The sequence below is a fragment of the Rhamphochromis sp. 'chilingali' genome, assembly GCF_963969265.1.
Source record: "Rhamphochromis sp. 'chilingali' genome assembly, chromosome: 11".
Lineage (NCBI taxonomy): Eukaryota > Metazoa > Chordata > Actinopteri > Cichliformes > Cichlidae > Rhamphochromis > Rhamphochromis sp. 'chilingali'.
In genome coordinates, this window is record NC_137938.1 from 17,512,494 (window position 1) to 17,537,720 (window position 25,227).

The 25,227-nt window shown below is 39.9% G+C and overlaps 1 protein-coding gene across 1 annotated transcript in view; it reads right to left on the reverse strand.

The window, feature by feature from the left end:
* LOC308406408 (furin-like protease kpc-1) overlaps positions 1–25,227 on the reverse strand; it is a gene marked incomplete at its 3' end in the record, with an annotated part of 218,622 nt that overhangs the window by 160,987 nt on the left and 32,408 nt on the right. The window contains exons 4-6 of the mRNA XM_080897404.1: positions 22,861–22,942; positions 9,537–9,640; positions 4,369–4,471 (exon numbers count right to left, since the gene is read on the reverse strand). Of these exons, the coding sequence (XP_080753530.1) occupies positions 4,369–4,471; positions 9,537–9,640; positions 22,861–22,942 (289 nt within the window). The remainder of the gene's footprint in view (positions 1–4,368; positions 4,472–9,536; positions 9,641–22,860; positions 22,943–25,227) is intronic.

The window sequence follows — 25,227 nt, forward strand, 5'->3', positions numbered from 1 at the left end:
ATTCATTCATTCATTGCTCTATCTCCATCTCCTAGTCTAACTTGTGTCCTGTGTCTCCTTGTGTACCAATGACATGTAATGACAATGGCGTAAGCACCGATCGATAGGAGTCTGCTTTTGGACTCCTTGGCCACGGGGGACAGAGGCCAGCGTTGATAGCTGGGTGACAGGGACATTGTAGTAGAGTGGCGGGACAAGGTGGGTGGGGGGTGGATGTAATTTCTCTGATGAATCTTCATCCTTATCCCACTCACCGGTCATAATGCGTTGATGACAGGCTAATGAGCGCTGCTTATGTTGAAGTGCACACTCTGTGACAGCTGTCTTTTATTCCTGCTATAAAAGTGTCCAAGAGCCTCATTTCTCAAACTATAAAGCCCTGTTTATGTGAACTTTGAGGACATGTCCATACAAACCAGATAGCTAGTGTTTACCAGAGATGTATACTTACACCTTTAGTCTATAAAAAAGGAAAAATATCCCACCTATTTTACACTGTTGTGCATGTACAACCTGTATGTTTATGTACATATGGTCAACTCATCCATCTGAAGTTTCCAGTAGCTTTAATGTAGAGTACTGTTGTAGACACATGTAGTAAGGAAGTGATAAACATGAACAACATGGCAAACAACGGGTCTAAAATGTTGATCTCTGTAGAATGAAAAGTTGTCTCATGCTGATGTTAAACTGCTCACAGTATGGTAGTTTGATAGTTGTTTTTTTAAGATCCGTTGTATAATATCAAAACTTTCAAAACAGTTTTGGGTTTTTTTGTATTAAAACCAGAGAAAACAAACTGTTTTATCCAATCTCTTCAGAACTTGTTTGGGGACAAAAATAACTACATTAAATGTTGATGAGAAAATGACTCTTCTTCTCATATGATTTATTAGGTTGGGAAATATTTTTCTAATGAGTTTATGATATTGATTGCTATTTTCAACTCTTCTTCAATAAAGCATCATATTCCTGCTGTGAATGGTGGTCTCATTTAGAGTCAAATAAGCATTAAGTCATAGTAGGATTTAGAATTTGACTACCTTTTGATTGGCATATCACTACTGCATGGTATCCAGCACCACTGTACCTAAAGTAACTGGGATTGGTGTTAAACATGTGGCACAGTTTTCCAACAAAATTTTCCCAGAGCAAGTGATTTTCAACATAGCATTTCTAAAAATATTAGTTTTCTTTAGAAAGCATGAATTCTTTCTATTTGCACGAAAGAACAGAATTATTTCAGCAAAAAAATAAATAAAAAAAAACAACTACCACAGTCAGTGTTATTAGCCCCTCGAGAAACGGACCTTTTTGTTGAGCTCTGACACAAACCACTGCTGTGCAATGATGTTCTTTTACTCTGTTATACTCAAAGCTTGTGAAATCAAGTTAAAACTGAGGGATATCTTCCAATTTATACACAGAATAAAAATGCCGAAAACAGAAGACATTCGTTTAGAGGAAAAGAATTGTTGATGCTCACAAAGCAGGAGATGGATATACAAAGTTATCACAGCATTTCCAAGTTTCAAGAACTGGAGTGAGATGTATCATCAAGAAATTCAGAAAAAGCCACACAGTACGGAAGCAAAATACTTCAAAGACTCTGTAAAGCAAACTAGTGAGAGATGTGTCTAAAGACCCCAGAACAACAGCCAAGACTGAAGTATGCTAAGGGCAACCTGGAGAAGGATTATGCTTACTGGAAGTGCGTCCTTTGGTCGGATGAGACAAAACTAGTGCTCTTTGGACACAAACCAGACATGTTGCTTTTATTTGGAGAAAGAAGGAAGAGACACACAACTCAAAGAACATTGTTCACAGTGAAACATGGTGGTGGGTGTATTATGCTGTAGGGATGCTCCTGGAACTGGGAATCTCATCAGGGTGGAAGGAACCACCAACAAGGATGCATGAAGATTTGAAAAGAAAACTGAGTCTGGATGGTCGCTTTGTCTTCCAACATGACAAATGTTTGAAGACTTAACATATGTCACTTCTGGTAAAGAACTACCTCCAGAGGACCAAGTGAAAATTATTGACTGACCTCCTCAAACCCCTGACTTGAATCCCAATGAAAATCTGTTAGTTGAACTGAAGATCAAAGTTTATGACAGAAGACCATTCAAATCTGAAAGAAGGGTTTTCAAAGAAAAATAAACTTAGGATGTTTGGAAAAGTGTGTAAAGAATTCCTTGCTCTGTCTAACAGCACTTGGGAAATATACATATATATATATTTTTTTTTAAGTTTCATAGGGGGAGCTAATAGTTCTCTCCTCATCTGTAAGTAGTATTTGATTCAAGGCTGTTTAACTAATTCCACCATGAATAACGGATGCTTCTTGCTAACCACGTGAGGCAGTGTAAGCATTAGCTGATGAGCACAACCTCTCTTCTCAGCATCAGTTAAGTACTTTGAAATTAATAATAGGTAAATGTTACATAGGTTCACAATCCTGCATTGTACAATACAGTCACAACCTTGTAGGTCACTTTGCATCTTCACAGATTCAATGTGTTGCACTCAAAGGTGTGCATACACAAAGTTGAGAAATAAGGGTCTTTATTATTTTATAGCTTTTCAACGATCACCCACTGTTCATGAAGCTATAAAAGCAAGTTGATGAAACTATAACTAATGCTGCCATGCACAGAGAACAGTAAAGGGTATAGTCCATGCAAACAAAGGAAAGCTTATGAATGAAGGTGGCACTATGAATGTGATTCAACAGTTTTAGAAAACAAGTCTCAGATTGCCAATTACATCTAAAACAGAAGGACTGAACTGAAGGATGGCTATGGAGGAGGAGCACAGTGGAGGAGGGGGTGGTAGGGTGCTTTCACTCAAAGAAAATAATTTATTTCATTGTGATATTAAAATCAATGACATCGATTGAAAGGTGGCTAAAGGTGAGCGTGTACATGATCCTTTAGCTGTGAGAGGCAAAATGTCCAAAAGGGAGGGAAAGAAAGAGAGATGAGGAAAAGGAGGAGTAGAAGAAGAAGAAGAAAAAAAGGTGGCCAAAGGAAAAAGTCACCTCCTAGTTAACAAAGAGGGGAAAGGGAAGAGGAAAAGAGGAAAAAAGAAAGAAGGAAGAGAGAGAGAGGGTGGGAGGGAGAAAGGAAAAGGAGCGGGGCTCTTGCCCAGTGGAATCAATACAGAGAGGTGGAGCAGAGTACAATAGCCTCAGAGGAGAGGAGATTCAGTGGTGCAGGTCTAATACTCTCTGTCTCACACACACACACACACACACACACACACACACACACACACACACACACACACACACACACACACACACACACACACACACACACTCGCCCCACTCTGAATCCTTTTTGCTCTTGCTTTCTCTTGACATTTCCCTCTATATCCTTCCTCTATTTAATTTCTTTCTCCTTCTCTCTCGCTTTCTTGCTCATTCTGTAGCCACCCTCCACCTCGTGCCACCCATACCCAAACATACACACACAGACACAGTCTGTATGCAGAAGGATGCAGAAGAGAGAGAAGGCCTTCTATCCAAAGAGGCTAACCACAACACAAGCTTTTTTTCTCCTGAAACCAGACACTGAAGTCAAAAACTGACACTCCTGCATGCATGCATGCATGCATACCAGCGAATCAACACACACAGATATATTGTTTCTTAAAACCCAGTCACTTTCACACACAGAGGGCAGAGTCAGAGGCACTTGAATGCAAAAAAGAAGAAGAAAAAAAAAGGTGAAGACTTCAACACACACATACAAAACAGCACACACAACTACTCCAGCTCTATCAGCACTTGAGACTAGTGAGGCTTCAATTAGTTCTTGATGAATGAGCCCATAAGATGCCGCTCTCTCATTTCCCTTGTTGCCAGATATCTAAGCAATCAGAGAGAAATGAATTCTCATTGTGGCATGACTGAGATGAAGATGACGGTGGTAGGGCGGTGGTAGTGGTGGTAGCGGCTTGGGGGAGGAGGGCACTAACATAAATCATTCACCCTCTCCGCTCAGAGCCAGAGCTGAGCTTTGTCACACCAAACCTGACAAGCTTTTGCCGATTTAACATCTTTTGTTTTTTTGTTTTTTTTAGTGCACACTGCACACATCTTGTCGAAGTATTGCACAGAATTGTTGCATTATGCAAGTTTCTAATTGAAATATATTTTTTCAAAAATGTAAGTTTGTTTCTGGTATAATTGTGTAAAGCAAAGGCAATGCATACTCAACTGAGATAAAAGCGTTAAGAGGGTAAATACTGCAAAAGAAAAAGTGCCTTAGTTTTTAGATGTTGACTGCCAGCAAATGCAGATTTTATATATTTTATTTATAACGTGTGTGAACATGTTTGTTGCAGTAAAGTTAGACTCACCATCATCAATGATGCTGACCACGACTCCATGTCCAGTAACGTTGTTCCTCCAAACCGGCATCAAATTCAGGTCAGTCGCATCAGTGTACTCACCCTGTGCAAACTATACACACACAGACACATATATACACAATATTATTAAAATGTTAGCATCACAAAAAAAGTATAATTTCCTTTTTTCTACTTTTTTCCAAGTCTACTTGGTGGCACGCTGATATCCTCACAGAGCCTTGGTCAGTATATTTACTAGCGGACACAGTAAATATACTGTAACAATGGCATAAATCAGATATCAACTGCTTTCTGTTTTTGTTCACTGCAAAAAACAGTCAGTGTGCAATAGGCTCTTAACACTGCAGGTAAAAAAAATAATAGAGACAGTGTTAGATTCTTGTCCACTGCAATCCACTGTGCCGCGGCACATAGGTGTGCCTTGAGAAATGGTCAGGTGTGCCGTGGATGATGATCTGGTTTCACCTGGTTAGTACTCTAAGCGATCGGCGTGAGTAACGTGCAGAACAATTACATTCTCTTCCACTAGAGGGCAGTACAACTACCTGCTCTAATTAAATGGGTTGCCAACTGCCATTAAAAACAGAAGAAGACGAAGAAGAAATTACAGAATAGTCATGCTGTGAGACAATGCAGCACGTAATAGCAACAGATAAATATTTGAAAAGAAAAAGTAGTCAATCTGACCTGGGTCCTGGAGAAAATTCCCACCCAGGTGAAGGCCCTAGCATGAGAAGTGGTCAGAAGAAAGCACAAAAGGTATAATGGGGAGAAACCGAGCCAATTCTACTATACCTGATGTGCAGGGAAAAATTATCAATATGCTTTTTGTGAGTTTTTTGTTTGGTGGTGTGCCGTGTGATTTTTCTAATGTGAAATATGTTCCGTGGCTCCGAAAGGTTGGGAAACACTGGTCCTACTGGATGGATGAATGGTCAAAACTTCACTGTGCATTATTATTATTACTGTACTGTATATGAATATATTACCCTCTGAATTTTTGCTACATGTGCATTAATGGAAATGTTTACTTCAGTCGCTGGGTTATGTTAACTTGTGAGGAAACATGTGCACATCCAGTGATACTTTCAGAAACCATATGTACGTTCAAAGTGCCCATAAGAAGCCCGGGGAGTTCATGGACGAGTCACATAGACAGGTCTTTCATCCTTTCACTTCAAACCACACAATCCACCCACACGCACACAAATCCACACACTGCTGTGCAGAAATCCCACCAACGTGAGGCACGAGAACCATCTTGGCAGCTCCCATGAGTCCTAATGGCCCCACACACTACACAGACACATTCCCTTGATAGCTTTAAGTGAAGCTTCAGTCTTGCATCTTCATGCAAACACATTCTCACAGGAGCACAAACCATAAAGGTAGTGCCAAAAGGTAGCGCGCAAGCTGTCTCACCAAAAATGTCAGCAGCTTCCCAAACATCCCCTGCCCACACACACAAAGCCAATCTGATATTCAAAGTGAGTTTTTCAAGAGGCTTCAACTCGGTTGTTGTTATCATGATGAAGAGAGAGAGGGAGAGAACGAGGGGGAGAAGAACACACAATGGAAAAAATGGTTACGAGGTGGTGGCAGTGGGTGGTGGTAGTTGTGGTAGGCAGGACTTGTTTGTGTGTGTCTGTGTGTTTGTATGTGTGTGTGTGCTTTCATATGTGTGTGTTTTGGGGGCTGCATCTGGGGAGCAGCAATGCTTTGTTGTTGTTGTGTGAATAAAGCTGATGAATGGAGGCAGCTAGCAGGCTAACGTCCACCATAGCACGAGGACCGGCCCAGGGGAAAACGCACACACAACCAAAGGTACACCAAAATAAACTCACACACACACCTTTGTGAACTTGGATATAAGCCCACAGAGAGGCATTTTGAACACTGATTCACCCCACGCAGTCGTAGAGTGATCACCAACAACATACACACACACACACGCGCAGAATCATGATCATTCTCTGAAGCACTGAAATATACTAATCATGTGTTTCTCTAGTAAATGAACATTCTGGCACACACAAGCACAAATGCACACATGATCAAAGACATATACCCTTGGAGTTTTGGAAAGTTCATGCAACAAGAGAAAACAACAGTGGCCCTTTTTCTATGCAGAAGACACACATGTAAACAGAGTGATAACATAACAATCTCTGGCTTCCCTGCCTTTATCGCAGCTGCCCCTCAGTGAAAACATACACACACTCTCTCTCATATAAACACACAGTAGGCACGCTCAAGATGCTGCGTGGATTTCAGAGGCTTTGAATGAGCTCCTCAGGAGGGGCTTGTCTCAGTCTAACAAAATAGGTACAATAGGCTCCACTTGCCTTGTGTGTGTACAGGTGGGTATAGCCCATCAGGTACAGCTTTTAGCGAACATACATGCCCGACTAGCACACACACACACACAAACATATATTTGTCTGGTCCTGGCAGGCTACCAACCCTGAGCAGATTACTGACCCTCAATCAATATCTACGTCCACCAGAGGCTGATTAAACACAACAGAACGAAAGCAGGAGAGCAGGGCTACTGAGCAGGAAAGACAGGGAGGGCCAGACAGAGAGAGCAATGTCCTCAACGTTAAAGACGCCTTTCATTTTTCTTGATTAATGAGTGATTGATAATTATGTTCTATTTCTCAGTTCATGCAATCATTCCATAAAGTTAACGTTAATCCGCTTAGTGTCATACTGCATGCTCCAGCACATGAATCATACTGCGCTGCATAAACAATCTTGTCAATAACCTTCTTAAATCGAGAGAGGTGACTATGTGCAACAAAATCGTGCTTATAAGAAAAGAAACCGTCAGATTTTTTTTCCCCTCACTAGTGCTTCATATGCCCCCATCATCTCTCCTGACTTCCTCTGTTTCTGTCTTCACCTCCCTCCACCCCCATCCTGACTTTCACCCCTTCATCTTGCCCTGAGAGCTGAGGTGTCAATCATTCTGTTGCCGGTTGCTCTGGTGAATCTCTGACCCCGCCCCTCCTCCTCCTCGCGCTGCCAGATTACGCCCTCGTATGTCAGTCAAGAACGTCTGCCCTGACGATTGGACGAGCCCTGGTTGCCCTGTATTAGTAATAAACCAGACACTAATACAGGCTGTTGAATTGTTGACTACACTTTGGTAAGAGTAAAAGAATTATTAAGACCTATCAAGGAATTTATAAAGCATAAGTTACATAATGTAACCAGTTGTGTAAATGCAAACATAATCTAAAGAAAAAAAACAGGGACAGGGTTTCTCAATAAGCAGCTTTCCTATTCAGCTGTTTACTGAGCTTTAATATACTTTTTGGTATCAACCGAATGTGTCAGGAAAGGTACTCAAGGCTGTTAAGCGCATACGTTTCTGAAATAAACTGAAACTTGTGTGCTTAAACACATTTTTAAAAAATTAATAACAGCTTACGAAGAGTCATAGACATAACTGTGACAATATAATGACCAGTGTTGGTTTTTTCCCCTCAGAAAAGATTCATTCAACAAACATTTCTAAAGACAGTTCCAGAACTTTGTGTCTTAAAGTTACAGTGTCTAAAATGTTCAATGCTAGATGTCAGTAGACTGCAGATATCAATTAACTGAGGCTTTCTCGCCCCTCCCAATTCAAGTACATAAGTCTAGCTACTTTGGCTGCTGTAGGAAAAACATGTTTTAGTCAGGTCAGAAAGATCAAAAATATGAAATTTAGACTGTACCCCATAACAACCATGGCCAGCCGGCGTGTTTCTGCTATGTTTGAACCAGATTCGCTCTGGAGTTTTTCCCCATGTGTTAAAGTCCACTGTTTACCTCAGCTGTCAATGCTGGGCGAGAAACCTCCACCTTTATTTACTCCAGGAGTGGGGGAACTCCAGGCCTCAAGGGCCGGTGTAATGCAGGTTTTAGACGTGTCCTTGATCCAACACAGCTGATTTAAATGGCTAAATGACATCCTCAACATGTCTTGAAGTTCTCCAGAGGTCTGGTAACAAACTAATCATGTGATTCAGGTGTGTTGACCCAAGGTGAGATTTAAAACCTGCAGGACACCGGCCCTCAGGGCCTGGAGTTCCCCACCCCTGATTTACTTTGTAAGGGGCTGTAAAACGTTGTGGACGGACTCTAATATACAGCTCACTGAGTCAGAGAAGCTCACTTCTAAATGATGACAGCCATACTGAGGTGCGTTATTGAACATATGCTGAGCAGTCGGCAAGCGCTACTGTTTTTCGCGCTGTTAGCTACTCTTAGCCTCTTAGCCTGCTGTTAACACAAGAAATATTGTTGGACTCTGACACTTAGCAAATTAGCTCTCATACTATGTAAGAATGTAATCAAATCAGCAGGAATGTGGGATTCTCTTGAACCTTAACATTAGCTGGTTTAATGTGAGCTTATAAACAGCTGTTGTTGTTGTTTAGCCGGCTCTTGTCTGGTGTACAGAGACAGGAAGGTCATCTAATGTAGCTGACAATAACTAACTGCAACAATATTGGGAATAAATAAGTATATTTATGCACATTACAGTTTCGGAGACGAGGCTTGAGATAAGGAGGAAGAGGATGATATCATGCAAACTCTAAAATTAACTTGAAATTCTGATTGAGATGCTAATCTGTGAATTTTGACTACTTGAAATATTTTATAATAAAAGGCTATAGATGCAGCTATTAAATAATTTGTACGTTATTAAAAAATAAGATATTTTATCAAAAAATATGCCTTTTTATACCCAAGCATCCTGTCACTTTGCTCCTTTTGGTCTTCTCAAACATAGTGTACAAGTATCGTCCAAACAGGATGAACAAGACTCTGCAGAATGGATGAGCATGTCTTGTTGTTGCAGCCCAGTTGTGTGTCAGTGTTGCTCCGAGCCTCATCAATCCCTGACATCTGTCTCAGTTCAACATGGACAACCCCCTTCACCTCCTCTCTCGCTCGCTCTTTCCTCCTCCACAATCCCCCCCATCTCTCTATCGTCCGTCTCACTCTCCAGTCACACATGAAAGCCTGCCTGACTTATGCCTGTCAGAGGAACATCCTTCAACATGAAGATGAGAAAAGTCGGGGTGGGGCTTCCAGATAAGACCAATGAACACATACAAACACACACTACTACACATACACTTACACATAAATACACCCACCAGTTCCCACTGCATGGGCCAGAGAGGGTCATTGAAGGTGAGGGACTGGTCACTCTTATTCTCTTCGGGCTGCTTGTCAGTTTCAGACTCTTTCCTGTGGGGACCTGCAAGCACACACAAATATCATGTATAAACGTGTGCATGTAGTCTTTCTTTCCTTGTCCTGAACTCTGATTTCAGGACATCCCTGGTTCCCAACCAATGGCGCAAGGCCTCCCAGATCTCCTTTTTCTCCGCTGAGGTGGAATTCTACTGGCAGATTACCATATCATTAGCATATTATTAGCATCTCATTGCTGCAGAACAGCTTGGCTCGCTGTCTGCAGAAGAGCCATCAGCCCATCAAGGCCTGCACCTTTCCTTCCCTACATTTAATGTTACACCGACTGCCACTCGTTTTCACCCATGCACAACCCTCTCTCTCAGTGCTCTCTACTATCTTCTCGCTATCAGTTTGTTTGATAATTTCTTGAACTACCAAATTAATTGATATCACACTAGCCTTTTCTGGAAGTGACTGTAATGAAACATCCCACACAAGTATAAATATATCTCAAGTATTAGGATTAATAGGAGATCATTTGGTTCCAAACCAATTTAAATTTTCTTGCACGACTCTCTCCAGTGTAGCATTGCTATGAAACAAATAATAATTACAGTTGCTTTACCTTAATAGACTCTGATTAGGAATTGTGTTTTACCGCATGTAAAACACAAATTTAAAATCTGCCTCTGGACACATGACCCAGTATGCAGAGTGTTGTCAGTAAAGCTAACTTATAACAGTAGAGAACCACAAGTATAGTATTGTTAGAGAGATTCTTCCAAGTCTTTCAGTTAAAAAAATACTTTTTTTCATATAAAGTAATGTGAATGTAGTTGAATACCACAATTAAAGACAATTAACAATACGCTAATGTATATCTGGACCTTTGGGAGACGAATGTGTCCCATTCTCGTTGTTCAAGAGTCCTGGGTCTCCTTTGTCATATTTATCATTTCATTGTGCATCAAATGTGTTCAACTGATGAAAGATCTGGACTGCAGACAGGCCAATTCAGTACCCGGACTCTTCTAATATGAAGCCATACAATAGATGCATGATTTAGTTGAGCATTTCTGGTTGAAATATATGCGGCATTCCATAAAAAGATGTTTGTATGGGACTCTATGTCACTTAAAATCTGTATATATATTTCAGTGCTGATGCTTCCTTTCCAGATGTGCAAGCTGCCTTTTCCATAGGCAATAAAGTACCCCCATGCCACCAGAGATGCTGGCTTTTCAACTGAGCACTGACAACAAGCCAGATGGTCCAATTCCTCTTAAGTCCTGAGGATGTGGCATCTATGCTTTCCAAAAAGAATTCCATACTTCGATTTGTCTGACAGAACAGTTTTTATTTTATTTTAAATGAGCTTTGGTCCAGAGACGACAGCAGTGTTTCTGGATTATGTTCAAGTATGACTTCTTCTCAGCATGATAAAGCTTTAACCTGCACTTGTGGATGGCACAACACACTCTGTTCATAGACAGTTATTTTTGGAAGTATTCGTGAGCTCATGCAGGGTTTTTTCATGTCAGTCATGCCTGTTTTTAAATGTAGTGTTGCCTGAGGACCAGAACAACACAGACATTCATTACTGATTTTCAGAAATGGGGTTGTATTTTTATTAAACATTAATAAAATACGAAATTTTAATTCACCATGACAAATTTTCTTGATCACTTTGCTTTACTGTTTAACTTCAAGTATCGACATGTGTTTAAGTAAATATGCAAGGACAGTATAGGACAAATACATGAATGTAAATCAAATCCAACACAATTAAAAAAGAAAGAAATGTTAAAATATAATTTTTACATACATTCTCTGGGATTTTAGATCACTTTAGGAAGTAAAATGATTAAACTGTGTAAAATAAAACTGCTCAAGGTTGCCTTGTCCCTTGCAGATGGTGTGGTATGATTCTCTGATTTTATTGTTAATATTATATACTGTAAATAATGAGATATTCAAAGTCTTAGCAATATTACATTGAGAAAAATTATTTTGAAGTTGTTTCACAATTTCTAGACACATTTGTTTTGCAGACTGAAGAACCTCTTCCCATCTTTACCTCTGAGAAACGCTGCCTCTCTAAGATGGTCTTTTTATATAGCTATATTTATATAGCTAGCAATCACCCACTGATGCTCTTATGGCAGTTTTTCAGCTCAGGTCAGTATCTATTCATCTTCAGGGATGATATGGTTGAGTACAAATTCACTGAATTCAGAGTATATGAGGACATGCATCCATATAGTCTGAATTCAAAGAGTTATAACACTAAGATAGCGGTATACTGGAAGCCAAACAGCTGACAGCATTATAGTGCCAGGATTTTAAATGACACAGTACTGGATTTTTTAACAGACTACATATATATATATATATATATATATACATATATATATATATATATATATATATATATATATATATATATATATATATATATATATATATATATATATATATATATATATATATTAGGGGTGCAACGATATTCGTATCGATATTGAACCGTTCGATACAGTGCTTTCGGTTCGGTACGCATATGTATCGAACAATACAACATTTGTAATTTATTTTATCAATTTTCCTTCTGACGATGCTGTCTGTGTTGAGCGCTCAGTGAATCTGTGTTCGACTACTCCGCCTAGGCTGCACTGTCGAGCGCAGATCCACTGAGCGCTCAACACAGACAGCATAGTCAGAAGGAAGAGCGCAGGGCAAGCTAGCGAGACAGAAGTTAAGCTCTACTTGCAACAGGCAAATTGAACCTCATTCAGATCTGGCGTTTGGAATTATTTTGGTTTTCATGTGACGTATGACCCTGAAGGTAAGCGAGTCATGGACTAAAGTAAAACAGTATGTTGGATGTGCCATGCAATGCTCAATTACATTGGTGTGAACTAGTGTGTTAGCGCAGTTAGCTCGTTAACGTGTTGGCCGTCTAGCCCCATGCACGGAGCGATCGGCGGTAGCTCGTTAACGGAGATTTGCCGTGTTGTGGCGTTAAGGTCATTTCAACGAGATTAACCTGAAAGCACTAGTGGGAACACAACGAATATGACTGCACATTTACGCCGACATCATCGTAGTGCAAAGACAAGTGGAAGCAGACAAAAAAAAGCAAGCATGCTACTAACTTTAGCCGAGTCATTTAGACAGCTGTTAGCACATGATTCTCCTTATGCTGCTGAGAATATAGCCCAGAAGAAGCGGATAGTATAGCTTTTATTTTGGAAAGAGCCATTTCTCTGTAATAAACTCTCTTTTCCAAAGATGAGTGATTCCTCAATCAGATACAGGGCTTGCAATATCGCTAGCCCGACGTCCTGGAGCTAGCGATTTTTTTCAGTCGGGCTACCAAAATCTTTCTCTTCCCTGCCCGTCGGGCTATTGTAGGAAAAATATATGTCAATGCTTTTGCATTCTTTCAGAAATGTAGCTGGGTAATTATGTCATTGGCATCGGTGAGCCACTGTCAATATGTGACATATTGAAGTCGCGTTTGAATTTGCGCTTGTTTTTTTGCTTTCACTTTGCAATCGTGCGAACTGTGTATAGAGAGCGACAGCACTGATCTGTGAGTGATGATAATTTGTGCACCAATTCCTCTGACATCGTCTTATTAATCGTTAGCTTACTATGCAAACATGACAAGTGAAATCTCCCGCAGCAAGCTTAAACATGTGAGAGGTTGATCGCGCAGAGAATCGCTGAGCTTATGTGAGTGAGCGTGTAAAAGCATTTCAGTTCTGCTGAGCCAAATAAGACAGGTCAGGGTGAAGAAGTGACAGCCAAAGAAAAGCTTACCACAAAACGGAGAAGTTATGACAAATCAGACTATAAGGCAAAAAGAAAGTGCAGCTTTATGGTTTCATGGACAAAAGAATTTCTGTGGCTGCAATATGATGAGATAAATAACCAGGGCTGCACATAAGTGGTCCGCAGGTGCGCATTCGCTGTCAAAATAAAAAACACGCACAAGGGTTAGGGTTAAATTTAAAAACTGTACTTTTGAGTTAAAATATATATTTATAATTTTAATAAATGACAAATTAAAAATGCATGAACATTTTTTTGTATCGAAAAAATATCGAACCGTGACACCAAAGTATCGAACCGAACCGAACCGTGAATTTTGTGTATCGTTGCACCCCTAATATATATATATATATATATATATATATATATATATATATATATATATATATATATATATATATATATATATATATATATATATACATACATATATATATATACATACATATACATACATATATATACATACATACATATATATATACATACATATATATATACATATATATATACATATATATATACATATATATATATATATATACACAGTGGGGCAAAAAAGTATTTAGTCAGCCACCGATTGTGCAAGTTCCCCCACCTAAAATGATGACAGAGGTCAGTAATTTGCACCACAGGTACACTTCAACTGTGAGAGACAGAATGTGAAAAAAAAATCCATGAATCCACATGGTAGGATTTGTAAAGAATTTATTCGTAAATCAGGGTGGAAAATAAGTATTTGGTCAATAACAAAAATACAACTCAATACTTTGTAACATAACCTTTGTTGGCAATAACAGAGGTCAAACGTTTACTATAGGTCTTCACCAGGTTTGCACACACAGTAGCTGGTATTTTGGCCCATTCCTCCATGCAGATCTTCTCGAGAGCAGTGATGTTTTGGGGCTGTCGCCGAGCAACACGGACTTTCAACTCCCGCCACAGATTTTCTATGGGGTTGAGGTCTGGAGACTGGCTAGGCCACTCCAGGACTTTCAAATGCTTCTTACGGAGCCACTCCTTTGTTGCCCGGGCGGTGTGTTTTGGATCATTGTCATGTTGGAAGACCCAGCCTCGTTTCATCTTCAAAGTTCTCACAGATGGAAGGAGGTTTTGGCTCAAAATCTCACGATACATGGCCCCATTCATTCTGTCCTTAACACGGATCAGTCGTCCTGTCCCCTTGGCAGAAAAACAGCCCCATAGCATGATGTTTCCACCCCCATGCTTCACAGTAGGTATGGTGTTCTTGGGATGCAACTCAGTATTCTTCTTCCTCCAAACACGACGAGTTGAGTTTATACCAAAAAGTTCTACTTTGGTTTCATCTGACCACATGACATTCTCCCAATCCTCTGCTGTATCATCCATGTGCTCTCTGGCAAACTTCAGACGGGCCTGGACATGCACTGGCTTCAGCAGCGGAACACGTCTGGCACTGCGGGATTTGATTCCCTGCCGTTGTAGTGTGTTACTGATGGTGACCTTTGTTACTTTGGTCCCAGCTCTCTGCAGGTCATTCACCAGGTCCCCCCGTGTGGTTCTGGGATCTTTGCTCACCGTTCTCATGATCATTTTGACCCCACGGGATGAGATCTTGCGTGGAGCCCCAGATCGAGGGAGATTATCATTGGTCTTGTATGTCTTCCATTTTCTGATGATTGCTCCCACAGTTGATTTTTTCACACCAAGCTGCTTGCCTATTGTAGATTCACTCTTCCCAGTCTGGTGCAGGTCTACAATACTTTTCCTGGTGTCCTTCGAAAGCTCTTTGGTCTTGGCCATGGCGGAGTTTGGAGTCTGACTGTTTGAGGCTGTGGACAGGTGTCTTTTATACAGATGATGGGTTCAAACAGGTGCCATTCATACAGGTAACGAGTGGGGGACAGAAAAGCTTCTTACAGACGACGTTACAGGTCTGTGAGAGCCAGAGATTTTCCTTGTTTGAGGTGACCAAATACTTATTGTCCACCCTAATTTACGAATAAATTGAAGTGTACCTCTGGTGCAAATTACTGACCTCTGTCATCATTTTAAGTGGGGGAACTTGCACAATCGGTGGCTGACTAAATACTTTTTTGCCCCACTGTATATACACACACACTACTGCCATCAAATCCAGCCGCCCACATAACAGTGAATACCTGCAAATTAAATAGAATATTATCCTCCAAAATATTTTCTCCACCATCTATGCTCAGATCTATGTGGACTGAAGAGGTTGTACACCGGTTGTGTATACTTGTAGAAGACAAATATGAACCTCTTCTTCAGCGCACGATGCAGCTGGAACATGACCAGAGGACCCTGAAATTCTTTAATGTTTCAATTTTCATTATACAGTCATTTGAAAAAATAATTACATCCCACTGAAACGGCAGGCTTTTTGGACGTATTTGGACAAGCAAACATTTGATCCACTTTGAAACAGTGCCCACAGATAAGGAGATAATCAAAAGAAAAATATCAAAAGATGCAATTTTCTTCTGTGAAAAGAGTATGCCCACCCTTCGCTTCAGAAGCTAGTATGTCGACCTTTTAACAGAAAAATAAAAAAAAATCTTGTAGGCGTTTTGCTCAATTACCCACCAGTCTTTGACAACGGCTTGCTAAAATTTTTTGACCCTTCTTCCATGCAAAATTCCTTCAGTTGCGAGATGTTTGAGTGCTTTCTTACATGTACTGCCAGTTTCAAATCCCACAACATTTTGATGGGATTTTTCCTGGGGGGGGTTTTTTCAATAAAAATTGTTTTTTCTTTTCTAACAATGTCTTGGTGGAATTGTTTGTTTAGGATAATCCTGCTGAGAGGTCCACTTCCAGTTCACCTTTCAGACAAATAACCATATATTATCTTTCAGCTCTTTGATATGATGCTGAATTCATGGCCGAATCACTGACCCCAAGTTGTGCAAGAAAACCACACCAAAGCATGACATTTCCACACAGTTCATATGAGTTTCTTCTCCTCAAAAGCCACCTTTGGTCTGATCCAAACATGTCAACTTTTGTTGTGGCCAAACAACTACTTTTGATTTGTCTGTCCAGTGGACATTTTTCCAAAAGCCCTGGTCTTTACCTTTACAGTCACTGGCAAACTGCTGTGCACTATTAAACATTGTGAGGCATCTCTTTCTGACAATACAAATATACATTTTCCCAACAACATTTGGCAGTTATGGGCAGATTCTGTCATGAGACTTCTTTTAGCAGCGCAGCTCCTGTGATGAATCTGCTGGGGTAGCCGGTCCCAAAAAAATCAAATTGGCAGTCAAGTTGAATCTTTCTCAGTTATAGATGAAGTTCTACTTTTTCTGCTTCTTCTGGCTGCTCCCTTGAGTGGTTGTCACAGCAGATAATCTTTCTCCACCTCACCCTATCGCTAGCGTCCTCCAATGTCACACCAGCCCCCACATGTCCCGCTTCACTACATCCTTCCTGCACACGTACCATCTCAACTTTGCCGCTCTAACTTTATCTCTAAAATGCTCGACCTGAGGTGTCTTTCTGATGTACTCATCTTAATCTTATTACTCCTCACAAAAACCTTGGTATCTTCAGATCTGCCACCTCCACCTCGGCCTCCTGCCTGTTCGTCAAAGCAGCTCTCTGCAATTTCTCTTCAGATCTTGATGGTTCACCACACTTCGATAACAATTGGAACACCAGACGCTGGATGTGAGAGGTTGAAATAACACATGTTCCACCTGTCTCTCCCCAAGGAGGCTCTAATCATTGGCACCTAATCAGGACCTGATTCTAACATTATCAGTCTGACAGTGTTGGTAATATTGGGATACACTTCCTCTCTTTCATGCTTCTGATTTGTTCTTATTGATTTATTTCTTAAAAAATATTTGACAGTGGCTAGCGTAGTGGCTTACACATTTGCCTAATTAGCGAAAGATCCCAAGTTTGTTTCTGTGAAGGGACACAGTTCCCTTTGGGGTTTTGTCAGGAAGGGAATGTTGTGTGGAAATCTCCTTTACTGACAAATCTGTTGTCAGTAAAGGAGCAGTTGAATATAGTTATATTTTATAATGACATCTAATATGTAACAACACAACTTCTTATCTTTTAGTCTTCAAATGGTTTGTGTTTGCTTGTCCAAATATGTCAAACAGGTTATCTGCAGGTTAAATATATCACGTGTAGTAAGGTCCATATTTTTGAGACATTTTGCTTCTGGACACCAATACAGTGGATTTAAATCAAACAGTCAAGATGTGACTGAAGCTTTAATTGTACTGTATTAAATGTTTAGGAATTACACACATTTGTGCATGTAGAGCCAGTAGAGACTCAAAGGTTATTGGACAATTAACTGATACATGTTTCATGATTAGGCCTGTTCCCTTCTTATTCCATGGCAACTTAAGCTGACAAAAGATCGGAAGTTGATTCCAGTAGTTCGATGTCCATTTCGTAACTGTTCACTAGAACTCTCAATATGAAGTTATGAAGAAATGTCAGTGCAAGTTAAGGGAGCCATCCTGAGACTGGAATATCAAAATAAACCTCTCAGAGAGATAGCAAAACTTATGTAGTAGCTAAAACAACAATTTGGTAAACATTCTTCATAAAAAAGAAGAAAAAAAAAAACGACCCGACTCAGCAATATCAAAAGGCCTGAAAGACAACTAAAGTGTAAAATAAGTGAGATATTCCCATGATTAAGATAAACACCTTCACAACACCCAACCTAGTCAAGAACACTGTCAAGGAGGCAGCAGTATCATTGTTCAAGTCTACAATCAAGATATACCTTAATGAATGGTAATACAGAGAATTTACAACAAAGTGCGAACCACTGGTTACACTCAAGAACATAAAGAAAGGCCAGATTAGACTTCGTCAGAAAACCTCTAATAAACTGTTCTGACAAATAGGCTTGAGGAAGAGAAACCAAGATTAACTTGTGTCAGAATGATGGGAAGAGGAAAGTATAGAGGAGGAGAGAAACAGTTTTGTGATCCAAAGCATACCACACCATCTGTCAAACATGCCCATACCATATATATGGTTACTGAAGGCAAAACTCAAGGCTTTCTTTCTGTCTTTCTTTCTTTTCTGACCATCTTTTACATTTTTCCACTATGAATTGTTAACAAAGGAAACCCTGATTACTTTCCTAGTTTCAAATGCTGTATAGAAAATTTATTGTACCAAATCATAAATTCAGTTTACTATTACCATTTGTATTCTGTGCTTGAATAGAGTTTAGGATGCCATAATGAGGCTTTTCCACCCTGCCAAGTAACATGCTTGTTACTTGGCAGGGTGGAATGCTCGTATTTGAGATATTTAATACTGGCACACTTTAATGAACATTGGCAGCTCGAATTCAAAAATACTTGCAAAAACATTGTACTTGAAAAGTTCACATCGGCCAAAGAGTGCATTCTCTTTCTTTATTTCTTTATTCTTTATGTACATAAACACACAGCTGCGATGTTGATCCACCGTATCACGGCTTTTTTATCTCCGTTGTACATTTTCTATCATTTGTCAGAGCGGAAGCTAAGCGGATGATAATACACAAGAACAGACAAGAAAGACTGAGAGCACTGCAGCAGGACGTGAGCCAGCACATTCTTCTGCAAACACAGCCACCAATTCCCATCACACACACACACACACACACACACACACACACACACACACACACACACACACACACACACACACACACAAGCTCATTTTAATATCTTAGTGAGGACATCTCATTGACATAATGCTTTCACTAGCCGCTTACCCAAACGCTAACCATCAAAAGTGAATTCCTAACCCCCAGCCTAATCCTAAACCTAACGTAATTGTAACCCTAACACTAAAACCACATTTTGAGCCTCAAAACTTGTGAGAATGGGCATTTTGTCCCCATAAGTGACCATTGGTCCCCACTAGTAGTAGCATGCCAGTTTTCTGTCCTCACAAAGATGTCTAAACATGCACACACACACAGACACACAGTCATCAGTGGTTTACTGTTGTAAAGCTTACAGTGATCTATTCAAACACAGTAAAACACCTGCAAAAGACACATAGATAGACACATAGATATTTAAGTGATCTCCAACTTAATCAAAGCATGAACAGATATTTTATAGCATCAGGGTTTGATTTACTGACGCCCCTTCATGCGTCACAGATACATTTTATACATAGATCAGATCAACACCACAATGACTTTTCACCCAGAAGATCATCTTCTATTTTCATGGCTGGTACTTTCCGTTCTTATCTTAAAGTAAATTGTTCCTCTTTCTTGCCGAGACAACAAGGACGGTTCCTCTTTTACCGAGACACTTTTGCAGTTATATATATATATATATATATATATATATATATATATATATATATATATAGGCAGGGCATACATGGAACGCCATATCCAAATGGTCGGCATAGTGTACAGAAACATCTGTGCCGAATACGGCCTGGAAGTCCCGAGGTCAAAATGGGAGACGCCCCCTAGGGTGGTGGAGAATGACCGAGCTAAGATCCTGTAGGACTTCCAGATACAGACGGACAAAATGGTGGTGGCTAACCAACCGGACACAGTGGTGGTAGACAAACAGAAGAAGACGGCCGTAGTGATCGATGTAGCAACATCAGAAAGAAGGAACACGAGAAGCTTGAGAAATACCAAGGGCTCAGAGAAGAGCTCGAGAAAATGTGGAGGGTGAAGGTAACTGTGGTAATCGGAGTACTAGGTGCAATGACTCCCAAACTAGGCAAGTGGCTCCAGAAGATCCCGGGAACAACATCGGAGATCTGTCCACAAGAGTGCAGTCCTAGGAACAGCTAAGATACTGCGCAGGACCCTCAAACTCCCAGGCCTCTGGTAGAGGACCCGAGCCAGTATGTGGCTATTTCACACCATTAAATATTTATTATCCTTATTTTTGTTTCTGCTGTTTTTATGCCTGAGCTTTTAAACTAGTTGTGGGTTCTTGTTTTTGTGCTTTTTTGGGTTTTCTTTTTCTTATAACAGATGTTTCCTGCTTGGTTTCTTTATGTTGCTATTATCAGGTTTTAGTTTCGGAATCTAGTTCCTGTTTGTGGTTTTGTTTATATGTAATTCCTTGAGTTTCAATCTCTGTGTTAAGTGTTCCTGTTTAATTTTGGTCATCTTTTGTGTTTTGTGTTTAATTTAACTTCTGTTGTCTCATCAGCTCTGATTGTAGCTGTGTTGCCTTTGGTTTCCACTCTACCCCGAGTGGTTGTATTTAACCCCTCTGTTTGCATCTATTATTTGTTGTGCTGTATTGTTGTTGTCCCTGTGTGCTGTCTGCCAGCTGATGGATCTTGTTGACTTTTTGGAATTTGCTATCAGCCTAAATAAAGGTTTGCTTTTTGTTTACATCCATCTACATGTACAGCCTGCTTTTGGGTCATCACTTCTGCAAAACATGACAATAGATAATTAAACTTAAAAACTGTGGCTCAGTAAAGTATCAGCACAATAATGTTTTCTTTTGGCATGTCTCTTTCTGTCTTCTTTCTCATTTTGCTAAACATTAGACTCAATCATTCGATTGCTGCATTTCACTTCAGTGCGGCATACTCATTTTTTATGTACTCTCTAAGGACCTGTAACTGAGAAACCCTTCTTAGTATCAAGGTAAAATTTGGCAGACTTTTTTGAATTCATTACACCAAACTTAGCTGATTCAGATAGACTCAGGCACTCACTCATGTTTCGTGGAATAATAAGAATGTATTTTGAAAAAATTGAATACATACTACTTTACCCACTCTGACTTTATTTTTGTGATATCTGCACAAATCCAGCATTGTATTTTCAAGCCAAAATCCTGCAAACACACACAAAATTGTTTTTTTTTGCTAAATACGAATGCTGCAGCTGTTAAATTAACTAACATTTTGCATTAGCTACTTTTCCCATTACCCATTTTTACAGGTAAAAATGTCTCAAAAGACAATGAAGAAGTTCAAAAAAGGAATAAATAAACATGTAAAGGCTTAATGCCACTTTTACCACATTTTCAGCTGATATCCATCCACTGATGTCTGCAGAATGAACATTACCTTGGGCCAGATAACCCACCATGATTGGTCTCACTAGCTTAGGCTACATTAGTTTTGCCTCATAACAAGGAAACAAAGCCAGGAGTCTCATTCCTTCTTGTCTTCTTTCTCTTCTCACCCTCTGGGTTTGTGTGCATATGAGCATTAAAACAGAAGCTGCACCTATGCTGCACCTATGCAGCTTCTGTTTTAGCCAATGAAAATCCAGGTTAAAGCTCAATCATGCAAAAAAGAAATCATATGTGAACATGGTCCAGAAACCATTATCTCTGGGCCAGAAAACTGTCCTGTGGTCAGACAAATCAAAATCTGAAATTCTTTTTGTAAAACACGAACACTGCATCCTCTGGACTAAAGAGGAAAGGGAGCATCTGGTTTGTTATCAGCGCTCAGTTTAAAAGCCTTCATCTCTGATGGTATGGGGGTACATCAGTGCCTATGGAATTGGCAGCTTGCACATCTGGACAGCCTGGATCAGTGCAGGTTATGCATTCCCAACCAGATGACATCTTTTTTCGTCGAAGGCCTTGCATATTTAAGCAAAAAAACAAAACAAACACCCCCCCATCCCCCCACTCACACACAGTGCATCTATTACAACAGCATGGCTGCATAGTACAAAAGCTGAGCGTTGAACTGACCCGCCTGCAGTTGAGATCTTTAAGCAACTGAGAACATTTAGATCATCATGAAATGAAAAATATGCCAAAGGAGAGCCAGGACTGCTGAGCAGGGAGAATCTGATACCAGACAAGAATGGAACAACAAGAGGGGATGCTAATGTTAAACATGGCCCTGTCCCAATTTTATTGAGATGTGTCATTGCCCAGCAATTTCAAACTGACATATGAATGATTTATATTTTTCTTAAAATGCTACATTCTTTAAATTAAAACAATATGTTGTGTTTTGAATGAAAAATTGGTGTATGAGAGCTGCAAGTCATTGCATTCTAGTGTATTTATTTATATTTCACACCATGTGCCAACTTTTCTGAAATTGAGCCTGATGAGGCCAAGTGGCTATTGAAAGCCAAACTAAGAAATACTTTAACTGCAGTTGTTTATTTATGTTTTACGGCCTTTTTATAGTTTTATTTGAAAGGGTACAGCGAAGAACGACAGGAAAGCAGAGGGGGAGAGAGAGGGGAGAAGCAAAGAGCCATGGGTCGAATTCAAACCCGGGCCGGCCGCTCTCAGCCATGGTCGCCTGCTAATCCCAGTGAGCTAAACCAGTGCCCGCCTTCAGTTGTTTATTTAGTAATGGGTATTTCATGGCAGAGGGACTTGAACCAAAGTTTTCTGTGAAAATCACAGAAATTCAGCAAAAACTAATAACTCAGCACAGTGAAAAACAAAGCATTAGTCAGGGAACAGTATTAGTCAAACTTGCCATTGGTAGTGCCATGGTCCAGTCTTGTCACAGGAATTCGTTTGTCTCTGTAATGACAGTGCTGTCTCTGCACCCAGTGAACCTGGAAAGCACACAACAAAAAGAATCAGAGCTCACCTGTAAACTGGAACTATTAGTTTGTAATCTTCTCACTGATAAATGAAGGTAACTCTGAGTATTTTCATGTCTGTGTTCTCCACTTTTCTTATACAGGCATTTCAATTTATTTCACTCTTAGTGGGTGTATTGCGGGGGAATCTGAAGCAGTAAATGTCAAGTTTGAAGTGGTTTGAATATTTGAGCTAGTTCAACTTCTTTTTTGGCAAATTTCCTGCCTCTGGGAAACACTGCAGTGAAACACACAAATAACGTACCTGCAAACACCTAATGTGTATCTACATGTCGCCAACTGCTTGTTCACAGGAAATCATTGGAAGTCCAGACATTTGGAATAAAATGATACAGAAGAAGATGCTGTGGCCTGATTTAAACTCCATGAATGGAAGCATATTTTAAATGGGCACTTTACTACTTCTTTACACTGATTTGGAAATATGAAGAAAAAAAAATCACTTCACCTTAACAAATCACCTTTGGCTCATCCCAAAGACGCTCATGCACTACAGCTCTATTAATCATCTGTCTCAATTTCGCTTTCGCAATTTAACTTTTTTTCTTGTTGTAGTTTTACGAGGATAAAAGCAAGACAGTGAGAGGCACCGAACAAATAAAATATTTTGTCCTATTCTGCTTCACACTACTTTGAAATAGAGGGGGGAAATCCATAGCACGGGGAGAGCTGGGCATCTTTATGGAGGAGAGTAAAAGGTTTCCTCTTCATTAGTTCAAAGAGTACTCGCTTACTCTCTCCTTTGCCGTTCCATTGTCCTGGGTTAAAAGCAACAAAAACACCCCCGCCTCACCTACACCTCTGTCCTCCACAACACGCATGTGCACGCATTCACGCGCACGCACGATTTCTTTCATAGGCCGCTGCTCGCAGCTTTGATCTGATAAGAGGCTGGTCCTTGTGAAGGTGGGTGAAGTAAATCAAACAGCAGATCACAGACACGCATACGCACACGCACATATCACTGTCAGGCCACTATTGTCCTCTTACACTTAAATCAGAGTGGAAGAGGTTGAAAATAAATACTACTGAGAGGCGGCGGCAGTCTTTTATGTTCCTAAAAGCCTGCTTGGTTTATTCCCTCTTCACCATCTTCAATTATACTCAATTAACAAAAGCTAGGAGCTGGTCTAACCTTCCCAAAGAAGACAGCTGTTAAAGCTAAGAACTCGTCATACGTGATGTGAAACAGAGGAGAACTCAGGCAGAGAGAAGATGTGATGTGCACAAATCTGCAAATGTAATCAAATGGGTGTTTATTTTAGGTGCAGCGTATTGATTTATGCTAATTTAAGATGATTTAAAGCATAATAAGCTAAGTGTAACAAACACTTGGATTTGTTAGCACATTTAGGCAATTCCTATTTAGCAAGAGAAACATTGTTTCTAATTTATGTGTGAGCTATACTATTGCTTTGTTTTGTTTGTTATGAATACAAAAACATGTACCAAATTCAGAGTGCAGCTCCAAACTAGCATTTTACTTAGGATATACTGTGTAGCACAACAGTGCACTTGGTACATATGTATTCCTCTGGATAATCAGAATAACAGAACTGATAGTTCACCTTTCATGCGCATTCATTCAGGACATTCACATAAATGTCATCATGCTAATGCAAAACGGACACGAGCAGTTTCCCAATACAGCATGAGCCAGCCACTGGGGTCCACTGAGACTTTATCGTTGGCATGCAATGGACAGCATCAGTGAGCAAAAGCTTGCAGCTGCCTTTCACTGAGTTTTTATTTGCACGTTGCAAAGCACTTCTAAAAAACATAGTTATCTCTGCAAAGGAGTTTATGTTTCTGGTAGCATTTGCATGTGTGTCGTCATTTTGTCTCTGTAGTTTTTAACAGGTTTTGAGTGAATTCTGCTGAAACGTTGTAGCGGTTTAGAGTGGGGTCGTGTTAACAATCCATTCAAAGTTTGCTTACGTCAACTTAACGATTTATTGTGTGAAAATTGACACAAATCCTTAGGAACTATCATTCTTAGTGTGGTACATATTGTCAACACATAGAAAGTACTGTATAAAGATTTAAAATATTATGTCACATTTGACCTCTGATTAACAAACTGATCTGAAGGTCAAAGTAACAGCGCTATTTAAAACTATGTATCTTATTGCCATTATTTGTAATGACAGTTTGTACTGTCATATAGGGAATGAACTATGACATACGGGGAATCTAAATTTCACCTCTAAGCTCTACTTCAAGGTCAAACTTTCAGA